General features: G+C 43.1%; 1 protein-coding gene across 2 annotated transcripts in view; it reads left to right on the top strand.

The window, feature by feature from the left end:
- Nucleotides 1-11,430, top strand: part of USP13 (ubiquitin specific peptidase 13) — a 99,050-nt gene extending 87,620 nt beyond the window's left edge. For both annotated transcript variants that reach the window (XM_044289839.1, XM_044289838.1), the window contains exons 17-21: nucleotides 2,512-2,655; nucleotides 2,987-3,147; nucleotides 4,943-5,108; nucleotides 5,612-5,696; nucleotides 8,582-11,430. In XM_044289839.1, the coding sequence (XP_044145774.1) occupies nucleotides 2,512-2,655; nucleotides 2,987-3,147; nucleotides 4,943-5,108; nucleotides 5,612-5,696; nucleotides 8,582-8,675 (650 nt within the window). In that variant the 3' untranslated portion in view covers nucleotides 8,676-11,430. The remainder of the gene's footprint in view (nucleotides 1-2,511; nucleotides 2,656-2,986; nucleotides 3,148-4,942; nucleotides 5,109-5,611; nucleotides 5,697-8,581) is intronic.
- The last annotated feature ends 1,813 nt before the right edge of the window (nucleotides 11,431-13,243 follow it).

The raw sequence follows: 13,243 nt of genomic DNA, 5'->3' as shown, positions 1-13,243 counted from the left end.
CACATGGCCTAGTTGCAGCTTGGTCCTATTGAAGGGCATAGGGCTGAGCTGGAGTACCAAGCACAGCTGCTATACTATGTACAACGCTATGCTTGGAAAGCTGCCAGGAGCCACCGCACTCCACAGACCTGTGGTGAGTGTGGCGGCTCCCTGAAAACAGCTGGTTGGCCAGGGTGCCAGGACTCTGATCCCTGCTGATGTGTTAATGATGACCTGTCCTGAGGTCATCATTTACCTGGATAACCACTGGTGATACACACTCTATAGTTCTTATATGCTGGATTAAAGGGATTTAACAATAAAATATTGATCCTGGATAGGGGTGCACCGAAATGAAAATTCTGGTCCGAAACCGAAACCGAAAATTCAGGATACCCCTTGACCGAAACCGAAACTGCCTTTTTGCCCAAATACTTTTAAAAGACCCCCCACCCCATAACAGTGCCATCCACAGACCCCCCCCACCTCATAACAGTGCCATCCACAGACCCCCCCACCTCATAACAGTGCCATCCACAGACCCCCACCCACCCCATAACAGTGCCATCCACAGACCCCCACACCATAACAGTGCCATCCACAGCCCCCATTGTACAATTAATAGATTAATAGAAAATATTTCAAAATAGCGGGGAGGGACTGGGAGGAGGAGCTGGGGGCCGGTGCGTTCACTGTGCTCCGGCCCCCAGCTCCAGTAGTTATAAAATGTTGTACAATTAATAAGCATTCTATTCATGAGGCCCCCTCTGCAGTATTACATTCAATATAGCCACATCCTACTCACAGGGCTGTCATCTTAATGCTGGCCGGCCGGGCAGAGGAGCGGCAGTGTCACGACTGACGTCATGTGCCCGGCCTACTTTCTGAATAAAGGAGGCGGCGCAGGCATGTGACGTCAGTCGTGACGCTGCCGCTCGTCTGCCCGGCCGGCCAGCACAGCCCTGTGAGTAGGATGTGGCTGTATTGAATGTAATACTGCAGAGGGGGGCCAAATGAATAGAATGCTTATTAATTGTATAACATTTTATAACTACTGGAGCTGGGGGCCGGAGCACAGTGAACGCACCGGCCCCCAGCTCCTCCTCCCAGTCCCTCCCCGCTATTTCCGGCCGATATGTAAAAATATCGGCAGAAACAGATTAGGTGCATTCTCGGCCGATATTTTCGGCCGCCGAAATTTCGGTGCACCCCTAATCCTGGACAATGTTGAATGTAAGAAGTACACAATTGTTAATTTTAATAAAATTTGCTACAATTACATAAAATACAGTCTTTGTTATAGTATAATATTCTGTGAGCAGTAGCTATTGTTGTTATAGAAATTTTCAAATGGGAAAATTATTTAATTATTTCCAGAGAAGTGTAGCTGTAAGGCCCCTTTCACATGGGTGAGTATTCCGCGCGGATGCGATGCGTGAGTTGAACGCATTGCACCCGCACTAAATCCTGACCCATTCATTTCTATGGGGCTGTTCACATGATCTGTGATTTTCACGCATCACTTATGCGTTGTGTGAAAATCGCAGCATGCTCTATTTTGTGCGTTTTTCACGTAACGCAGGCCCCATAGAAATGAATGGGGTTGTGTGAAAATCGCAAGCAAGTGCGGATGCGGTGCGATTTTCACGCACGGTTGCGAGGAGACGATCGGGATGGAGACCCGATCCATTATTATTTTCCCTTATAACATGGTTATAAGGGAAAATAATAGCATTCTGAATACAGAATGCATAGTAAAATAGCGCTGGAGGGGTTAAAAAAAAAAATATATAATTTAACTCACCTTAGTCCATTTGCTCGCGAAGCCCGGCATCTCCTTCTGTCTTCATCTTAGCCCTGTGTAGCAACAGGACCTGTGGTGACATCACTCCAGTCATCACATGATCCATCACATGATCTTTTACCATGGTGATGGATCATGTGATGACCGGAGTGACGTCACCACAGGTCCTTGTTGCTACACAGAGCTAAGATGAAGACAGAAGGAGATGCCGGCTACGCGAGCAAGTGGACTAAGGTGAGTTAAATTGTTTTTTAATTTTTTTTAACCCCTCCAGCGCTATTTTACTATGCATTCTGTATTCATAATGCTCTTATTTTCCCTTATAACCATGTTCCAATCATGGAGTCATGGTTCGTGATGCACACCAAACGCACCCATTAAAGTCTGAGTCCATGAAAAGCACAGACATGAAACAGATGGCATCCTGTTTCACAGACCGTTGCTAGGTAATGCTCTTGAAATTAATATGGGTGACACACAGTGGACACTTGGATCAAACACGTACATCTTCATGGAAAAAACCCAGACTGATTTAATTTTTTCCTCATGGATGTCAAAAAGACATGGAAATGTGAACAAGGCTTAATGGTGCTGTTTAAAATATTATGTGGTATTTGCTATCCCCATACTCTATACATGTTGCCACTTAGCTTCATTAGGTAGGTTGGCACAAAGCAATGGCGCCAGTTACCAGAACGCTGAATGGCCTCTCCTGCATGTTATTTCAGCTCCTGACATAGACGAGTCTTCTGTCATGCAGCTGGCTGAGATGGGTTTTCCACTGGAGGCTTGTCGGAAGGCTGTCTACTACACTGGAAGCATGGGTGCAGAATTAGCTTTCAACTGGATAATTGCACACATGGAAGATCCTGGTCAGTAAAATTAACATTAAGGCTGGGAAGGAAAAATAAGGGTTAAACTGCTCTGCTTTTTCCTAAAGCCAAGCAATTAAAGAAATAGCGGGAAAGTGATGCTAATTCCTGTTTTTACAAATTATTCACCTAATAGGGCATATGTCCTGATGGGACCACCCCTTTTAGTTCAAAATTGGGGACATAGGTTCAGTTTTTGGTAAATTAAACATTTTTGTTTCACAGTTTACGTTCCAGAACATCAGACTTTAAGATACTAAATTAACTGCAGTTTTCGTTGTAAGAAAGTTGGTGTAAAAAAAATGAATATGGTTTCCGTGTTTCTCCTCAGATTTTGCAGAGCCATTAAATATCCCTGGATTCGCTGCTGCATCTGCTCAACCATCCTATGAACTCCATGCACAGATCAACCTACCACCAGAAGAGATCGTAGCTCTGATCACATCCATGGGTTTCCAGAGAAGGCAAGCTATTCAGGCGTTGAGGGCAACAGTAAGTTACTATGCAGCACATGAAAGTTCCCTTTAGTGCAGTATATGGATGTGTCTATAAAGATACTTTGAGTATTATATAAGAAGTAGTTCCCATGTCTCCAGGTGCCTAGGGATGGGGAAGATCATGAGGTGTGACATCCTATAGACCACATACTGTAGCAGATTCCTCTGACAGTTTCTATATGACCACGCGCTCCAGGTTTGAAATGTGGGTGGAAAACTCCAGATTCATCACTGAGACTTTTTTTAAAAGTCACAATCTCACACCAGTAGGAGGGTGGAGTAGGAAAACTGCAGCTTTTCTGGGCAAAGTGTTAAGTTTAAAGGTGTATTAGACACCCTGATGCTGTAAGCGATTGTCGGGAGGGAAGCATTCGCTCCCGGCAGTCGCCAGATAGCTAGCAGAGGACACTACTGCTATTACATGCAGCGATGTCCTCCGCAGCGTGGCGAGGAGCGATCACTTTGCCATCACACGTTCCCATGCAGGACAGCGGTGTGCCAGCAACAGATCGTGATTACACAGCACGATCTGCTGCTGGCTAAATCAGATCTTTCAGCATGCGTTTGCTCGTTCATCCAGCAATCGGAAGCAGGATTAGACTGCCAGATAGTCAGTAACGAGCGTTCATAGGGCAGAAAATCTGCATGTCATATATAGCTGAGGGCCATTTGGATATTTGTAAAATTGTTTGCGGGCCATACAAAATTCTCAGCTTAAAAATTTGACTGCTATATTTTGTCAAACATATAACTGACTTAGGGGTAAGTTATAGAAATTGTGCTTCAATTAAAAAATCTAGGGTGCTGTATATTTGCAGCACAAAATGGCGCCTGCACTATATATATTACATTTTGACCAAACATAGCAGTCTAATTTTCAAGTTCTGAATGTTATTTATTTAGTTCTTTATTTGGCATTAATGGCAGCCAGGCAGTCACACCCCCATGAGACCCTCCCTAGCCTCAGATCAGACCCCTAATAGGTCTCCCAGCCACAGATCAGTCCCCCAGCGACAAATCAGACCCCCCCAGCCTCAGATCAGCCTCCCTCAGACGCTTCAGCCTCAGATCAGCCCCTATTATACCCCCCAGCCTCAGATCAGACCCTCCTCAGATCAGCCCCCATTAGACCTCTCCCAGCCTCAGATCAGACCCCCAGCTTTAGATCAGACCTTCCCCACCCTCAATTAGCCTCAGATAAGCCCCTATCAGACCCCCCGGCATCCAATCAGACCTCAGATCAGATAATAAAAAAAACTTACTTCTCCAGCTCTGGACGGCGCTGCCTCTTCACTGCCTCAGATTCACTTACCCTCTCTGGTCTTCTTCCCGCTGCGCTGTACTGTAACCTGACCGCGCACAGCCTCAGGTCATAGTGCGCGTCTAGGTGCAATATGTCCTGACATTATGTGTCAGGACACAGAGCGAGGCTGGAAGAAGACCAGAGAAGGTGAGTACAGCCAGTGCAGTGTTCTCACCTCCCTTGCATCCCGCATGCTAATGACTGCTTCTATAATGGAAGCAGTCATTAGCATTTTCACTATATGTTATGGCAGGGGGCCACATGAATTGATCCCGAGGGCCATATGCAGTTCCCCACGCCTGCCTTAAAGGATGAGACAAATTTCTCAAACAACATGAGACATTTGATAACTATGGCATACAGTATGCCAACACAGACTCGAGCAAAACTGTCTTAAACTTTTTTTGAGGTTTTCTCTCTGCCTCCACAATGTAATTTCAGAATATGTCAGTTGGTTGCCATTTTATGTCGCTCTTCTCCATCCTAGAATAACAATCTGGAGCGAGCCCTTGACTGGATATTCTCTCACCCTGAATGTGAAGATGAAGCTGCTAATACTTCACAATCTGTGGATGATGAAAACAATCACCAATCAAATGGAATCCTGACCGACAATGAACAAGAAGGCCCTCGCGTAAAAGACGGAAACGGAAGTAAGAAGGGGAATGCTAATCGTTACTACAATGAAACTCTTACTATTCGAGTCAGAACTACCATAGCTAATGCACATCAAGTGCTCCACAGCACTGCACAAGTGAAGGTCTGCCTGGTTTTGGCACACTGGAGGGGGCTACTATACAGATGTAGCAAAGGATAACATGTACACAGTGGCAGCAAATTCATGTTGGCTTTTTAAGTGGTTTTGGTTGTGTTAAGTGTCAATTTAAGGTTTGCTGCAATAGTGTGTTTCATGTGCTAAATGTCAAGGTAACACTCGCTACATCTGTATGTATGGATACATATTTTGTATTTTCTGTCTGACATATCCACCTTGAAGAAGATATATAGAATTTTTGGGAATTATTATGTTCCTTTCTGTCGACAATTACATATTAAAGTGTTTCCACATTTACTGTACATGCTCACAAAGCGACACTCCAGAATACATGTTTTTTGAAGGGATAGGCTTAATGTGACAACTGTTCTTTTCTCCTAGGGTATGAACTGATTGCCTTTATCAGTCATATAGGAACATCGACGATGTCTGGGCATTATGTGTGTCACATCAAAAAGGAAGGAAGGTAAATATGAATGTTTATAGGGGTTTTCCATTGATGACCTATCCTCAGGATATCTGATCGGTGTGGCCAATCGCTCTTGTGAGTGCTGCGGACTCTTACTAGGCCGGTGACGTCATGGTAAACACATGGCCTAGGCGCAGCTCAGTCCCATTCAAGTGAATGGTCCAAGGCTGCAATACTAAGCACAGTGGCAATAGCCCCCTATAGCCCCACATTCCCTTTAAAGGGCACCTGTCAGCAAATTTGTACCTATGAAACTGGTTGACCTGTTGTATGTGCACTTGGCAGCTGAAGGCATCTGTGCTAGGCCTCATGCACACGACCGTTGTTTTGGTCCACATCTGTGCCTCAGTTTTTGCGGCTTGGGTGCAGACTCAAAACCTGTCCTATTCTTGTCCGTTTTGCGGACAAGAATAAGCAGTTATATTAATGGATGTCCGTGCTGTTCCGCCGTCCGTGTTTTGCGGATCCGAAATTTGCGGACTGCAAAATACACAATGGTCATGTGCATATAGCCTTAGTCCCATGTTCATATCATATATACCCGCCTTGATGAGAAAAATTATGTTTTAATATATGCAAATGAGCCTCTAGGGGCAGCGGGGGCTTTGCCTTTATGCCTAGAGGCTCCGCCACGCCCTCTCTACTTTCATTCACAGCCAGGCAATGAAAACGTCATCAAGCCTGGCCTTGTCAATTAAAATGCAGAGGGCCTGGCAGTTGCAGAGAGAGCAGAACCTCTAGGTCTAACGGCAACACCCCCATTGCTCCTAGAGGCTCATTTGCATATTAAAATATCATTTTTCTCAGCAATGCGGGCACATATGAACATGAGACGAACACAGATGCCTTCAGCTGCCAAGTGCACATGCACCAGGTCAGACAGTTTCATAGCTACAAATCTGCTGACAGATGCCCTTTAAACAGCAGATTGGTGCCTGTTTTGAGAACCCCACAGATCAGAAATTGATGACCTATCCAAAGGGTATATCAGCAATATTCTACTCCTGGAAAACCTGTTTAAACATGGAATTCTTCGCCATTGATAAAATCATTATTGGTTATGTTATTTTCCATGTTCACATCTGATACTGTAGTCATTCCGGCACTAGATGGCATTACTGAGTCATGAACCGTGGCAGATTACAATGATCGCCAAGCAACATATTGTATACAGCCATTGAAAAATCTTATTTGGATAATTTAGAATACAGTCAGGTCCATAAATATTGGGACATCGACACAATTCTAACATTTTTGGCTCTATACACCACCACAATGGATTTGAAATGAAACTAACAAGATGTGCTTTAACTGCAGACTGTCACCTTTAATTTGAGGGGGTTTACATCCAAATCAGGGGAACGGTGTAGGAATTACAACAGTTTGCATATGTGCCTCCCACTTGTTAAGGAACAAAAAGTAATGGGACAATTGGCTTCTCAGCTGTTCCATGGCCAGGTGTGTGTTATTCCCTCATTATCCCCAATTACAATGAGCAGATAAAAGGTCCAGAGTTCATTTCCAGTGTGCTATTTGCATTTGGAATCTGTTGCTGTCAACTCTCAAGATGAGATCCAAAGAGCTGTCACTATCAGTGAAGCAAGCTATCATTAGGCTGAAAAAACTAAACAAACCCATCAGAGAGATAGCAAAAACATTAGACGTGGCCAAAACAACTGTTTGGAACATTCTTAAAAAGAAGGAACTCACCGGTAAGCTCAGCAACACCAAAAGACTCAGAAGACCACGGAAAACAACTGTGGTGGATGACCGAAGAATTATTTCCTGGTGAAGAAAACACCCTTCACAACAGTTGGCCAGATCAAGAACACTCTCCAGGAGGTAGGTGTATGTGTGTCAAAGTCAACAATCAAGAGAAGACTTCACCAGAGTGAATACAGAGGGTTCATCACAAGATGTAAACCATTGGTGAGCCTAAAAAACAGGAAGGCCAGATTAGAGTTTGCCAAACGACATCTAAAAAAGCCTTCACAGTTCTGAAACAACATCCTATGGACAGATGACACCAAGATCGACTTGTACCAGAGTGATGGGAAGAGAAGAGTATGGAGAAGGAAAGGAACTGCTCATGATCCTAAGCATACCTCCTCATCAGTGAAGCATGGTGGTGGTAGTGTCTTGGCGTGGGCAAGTATGGCTGCCAATGGAACTGGTTCTCTTGTATTTATTGATGATGTACCCGAACTTTAGACGCTGAACTTAAAACACAAGTTTGCTTAACCAAAGAGTTTTTAAGGGAAATAAGTGGAATGTTATGCAATGGCCAAGTCAATCACCTGACCTGAATCTGATTGAGCATGCATTTCACTTGCTGAAGACAAAACTGAAGGGAAAATGCCCCAAGAACAAGCAGGAACTGAAGACAGTTGCAGTAGAGGCCTGGCAGAGCATGACCAGGGATGAAACCCAGCGCCTGGTGACGTCTATGCGTTCCAGACTTCAGTCTGTAATTGACTGCAAAGGATTTGCAACCAAGTATTAAAAAGTGATAGTTTGATTTATGATTATTATTCTGTCCCATTACTTTTGGTTCCTTAACAAGTGGGAGGCACATATGCAAACTGTTGTAATTCCTACACCGTTCACCTGATTTGGATGTAAATACCCTCAAAGTAAAGCTGACAGTCTGCAGTTAAAGCACATCTTGTTTGTTTCATTTGAAATCCATTGTGGTGGTGTATAGAGCCAAAAATGTTCGAACTGTGTCGATGTCCCAATATTTATGTACCTGGCTGTATATATGCATTAGGGACATGTTTTCAGTATAGTTTCTCTACACCACTTTGTGGACAAGTGCAGCATTTCTGCATGTACTGTACTGGCGTTCACCCCCGATGATGTTCTTTTTTTTTTTTTTGCAGATGGGTGATTTATAATGACCATAAAGTTTCAGCCTCTGAGCGACCACCTAAGGACTTGGGCTACCTTTACTTCTATCATAGGATAGCTTGCTGAGCCTTCACTAAGGGAGCTGCCAGGGCGTTTATACCACCTCAAGAAAGAATGCCGGACTGCCAGAAGCCCCAAGAGAAATTTACAGTATTGTTTGCTTAAAGAAAACTTATGTTTGCTGCTTGGTTAAGCGTAATACTGGAAATTTCGACTTTGCAAAACCATAAATTGTTTTGTGCAATTTTAAATGAGAACGGATGAGTGTGTTACCTTTTACTTCACTACAAACGTTAGGAATGTTTGCTGTCTTGGAACAACTGATAACTGGAAATAAGTGAGGATAGAAGCTGTCGCCTAAGTGTGCAAGGAATCCACTATGTTTCTGTAGTTTGTTAATATTGCTCAGCAGGTGGCGCTGTTACTACATGTCTGAATGCAGAGTGGAAGCATGCAGCCGATCTAGGTTATAAAGTAGCTGAAAAAGGCTTATAAATTGTCACCGATAACTAATATTCACCCCATGTCGACATAATATGCAAATGGTTCCAACTGAATAGATAGACGGGAATATAAATAGATAGGAATTTATAGAGCGAGTGCGACGTATCCCATTCTCCAGCCCTTATTCTTTTGTTTTAGTAATCTCCTTTAAGCCTCTGCTAAGTCCTTCTTTGCAATCTGTGTACTTTGCTGGCAAAGTTATAGATGTAGTTCAGTATTAGAACCTCTTGAGAAGATGCGCTCACATTTTCATGTGATTCCCTTTTGTAAACCCAAGGCAGTCAGTAGGATTACTTACCATCTAAGACAGACATACTGACTCGCCCGGAGGCTCAGCAAAGATTACAGAGCACTTTCTGAGTGCTGCAGTTACATGCTCCCTCCAAACCTTCACTTGTATTGTCTGTATTTGTTATCATCCATACAGAGCAGATATATTCAGAATGATGAGCATTCTGGGGGTGACGAGAACCTCTCTGCTAGGTCTTAGACTGCAGTAGTATCGGACACGTACTAGAGACTCCTTTATTAATTTTGTCATGCATCTTATCACAGAGCTTGAAGTGGCCATCCTCATTCTGATAGACTGAACACAATTGAAATCAACGTTAAAGACGTTTTTTAGGGTGTAAGGAGTGGTATAAAAAAAGTGCCGCTAATCCAATGGTATCATTTTCTGAATGGAGCTGATAACGTGCAGTCTAAGCACATGACAGCAGCAGTCAATTGCTGGCTTCAGCGGTCTCATCTGTACGACTAAACTGATGAGGCCATTGATTGGCGGTAATAGTCATGTGGCTGGACAGCATATAATCTGCTGCATGGAAGTGTACAGAGACTGACTCTGCTGAACCGGTCAGAGACGGTGGCATGCCCGGATACTACAGTATTTTCTGGATAACCCCTTAATGGAGTATAAAAAATAGTATAAAAAAAAGACACAGGTCCATCAAGTCCAACCTATAACCCTAACATGCTAATCCAGAGGAAGGCAAAACCCCTTAATTTGCCCCATATTAGAGAAAAAATCCCTTTCTGCCTCCATGTATGTCAGAATAAATTGCTGGATCGACACCCATAACTTAAAAATATCTTACTTTTCAGATAAAATATGCCCAAAGTTTTGAAATGTCTATTGGCCTGAAACTATGAGGTGTCCCTTCTGTTGAAGCCATTGCCTGCAGTGGTGACCCCTGTCAGCCAGCGATTGGCTGCACAAGTGTCTTCAGGCATTTCCTGCGTATTAAGATAAAACCAGGAAAACTGGGGAGCGGCAGGGGGTCAGAGGAAGAATATGGGTTTTTGGTGGCCTTTTCTAATTTTACCTCCTGAACAAGCCATTGAATGTGCACTATACATCGGTGATATATTGTTTTGTTCCTTATTATAAATCAAATATATTTCTTATAGTTGATACAAAGAGAACAAAGACCTTAAAATTGCTCTTTCTGTTTTTACAGATGAATCATTAAATTGTAGTCAACAAAATGCATAATTGGTTGATGACAAAACTTGGGTAGTGACCAAGACGATTGAGGCCGAGCCAAGTGTTATTTTAATTAGTTATTAAATCTGTGCCCATATACACTGGTTTGTAGTACAAAGATTCAGTATGTGAGGCTGAGACTATTGTGTGTGTGTGTGTGTGTGTATATATATATATATATATATATATATATCTCCTAAGTCATGAAGAACGCTGAGAACACAGCCTGACTCGCACACATTTACTTTGCTGACTCAGGTTTTTTTTAACGTTACCGAGTCAGAATACCTGCCTGGAATAGAATTCCCCTGACTGTGTACGAGAGCCATTGCCATTTGGCTTCATTTGCAGAGTCCTGTCTAAAGCAATCACATGAATTCAGGATTACAAAGGCATTTATAGGTTGTGACCAGCCTGCCAACCAGCTCCGAGAAAGATGCAGTGATATATATCGCCATATAGTGCAGCATTTACCAAAATGTCAACTCCACTTTGTCATTATCTGTTTGGCTTTGTCTTCATTTTTCCAGTTTGAGCAACTTAAAGGGGTATCTCGTTATATATAAGGTTTATCCCATGGAACCCCCCTGAAATGAACTGAGGGGCCGGTCGGCCATGTGTACGGCCACTCCATTCATTTCTATGAGAGTTCTGAGCACTGTACTTTGCCATCTCCTGAACGCCCATAGAAATGAATGGGGCGGCTGTGTGCATGCCCAATTGAACACTTCGAGGTACAAGATTGGTAGGGGTCTCAGAGGGATAACTTTATACAACCGGAATACCACTTTAAGTATCATGTACTGTATAATAAAAAATTATGAAATTTTGCCTCCATTCCTTATGATTTCCAGGATCTCTCTGCATGTCTTCATTATATATTCTAGAATCTGAAAATCGGTCCTGGTCATGCGATGTATTCACAGGTGCTTGGCTTGTTAGGCTACATATAGTGGAGTCTTGCAGGTTCAATCTGCTGCGAAGTCCTGACCAATTCCTCATGTAAAATGTGGATTTTGACGCAGGTCCACTGTGCAATTGCAGTATTTCTGCCCAGTGTGGCCCAATTACAGTTACAGTATGGTTAGGAGAGCTTTTTCTTGTAAGCTGTGTGATCTTCCCATGACTCTGATTTTACTTGAAGTGAACAAGGTAAGCTCTTGAAAACTATGAGGAGTCGATAAAGTATATTATAAAATTGCATAACTTTTTATTATACAGTAAAAAAAAAATTTTGGGTTGAAATCCAGAATACACCTTTAGGTAGCGCTCTATATAACACAGCCAGTAGACCTTATGGGCATACATAGTATTTTCTATTTTATTCCTCCCCATTATACCCTCATGACTAGTAAAGAAATAGTTATTTACACCAGGGCGTGAACACATATGTCCTATATTTTGAAAAGCACCTGACCACCACAATCTAGGTGGTCAAATCTAGGAGTAGCTTTGAATTTCTGAACCCTCATTTAATAAGCGATTGACATTATCCTGATGTAACATTTGGAGTATATGGTGTGTGCAAGACGTGGATACCAGTGTGTAATCGAAGATGTCGGTGCTGACGGTAGAGATGTGTGTGGGTGTGTCTATACATTGTAAAGTATTGTAATTATTTTTGATGGATGCTCTCAATATCTCTGGCAGTCACATATATCATATTCCAGTCTTTTCTCAGAGGACGGGATTGATGTTGGGAAGTCTCCAGATGCAGAAAACTGCACTCGCTCATCTCTTGGGGCACTTTGGCTCCTGGAACTCAATCCTGCTTCTGTGTCTTTTCTAACCTTTAGTCCATAGCCCAATAAATTATCGCCATACAGTAACGGTGCTGAAATTTTAACACCTTGATCCCAAAGATCTCCTTTAACTGACCTGTAATTGTATTAATGTTATACATATGACTGAACACTAGACGATTGGGGGAAGCGCTGGTGTTTGAACTTCTGCTCTTGACCTGCTGGTGTTTATTCCACGTTGTAACACAATGTTCTGTGCTCCAAGTACCTGTATTGTATATTAATACATTGATATTCCAAGTGGTCAAAAAACATAATCCAATTGTACTGTCCAAAACCAAAGTAGTTGTGGCATGTGTACATATGTATTTAAAGGGGTTGTGCCATGACAAACCCTAATGCCCTATCCACAGGATAGGGGATAAGTGTCTGATTGTCAGGAGTTCAACCAATGGGTCCTGAGAACAGGGGTCCTGTGGTCTCCTCCTTCTTAAATGGAGTCTTTCACCTAAACTGACCATTATAGAACACTAGCACCATGATCTGCATTATAGTCACCATATTTGAATACTACTTACCGTATAGCTGTCCGTCGCTTATTTTAGCTAAAAAACACTTTTATTCAATATGTTAATTAGCTCTGGGCGGCGTTCATGCAGCCGGTGCTCAGTCCCCTCGTTGCTTTTCATTTAAAAAAAACTCCCTTTTCACCCCTCTGGCCCGCCCCAGGTTCTTCAGAAATCCAGCGCCGTTCACAAGGTTCGCCGCGCCTGCGCACTTCATTCCCCATTATGGGCAGAGGCACAAGAGCGTTTAATGCGCATGTGCTGGCCCGTACATCTAGCCGGCCTTGTGCCTCTGCCCATAATGGGGAATGAAGTGTGCAGACGCAGCAAATCTTG

The sequence above is a fragment of the Bufo gargarizans genome, chromosome 4 (genome assembly GCF_014858855.1).
Source record: "Bufo gargarizans isolate SCDJY-AF-19 chromosome 4, ASM1485885v1, whole genome shotgun sequence".
NCBI lineage: Eukaryota > Metazoa > Chordata > Amphibia > Anura > Bufonidae > Bufo > Bufo gargarizans.
This window is presented reverse-complemented; position numbering and strand designations above follow the sequence as displayed.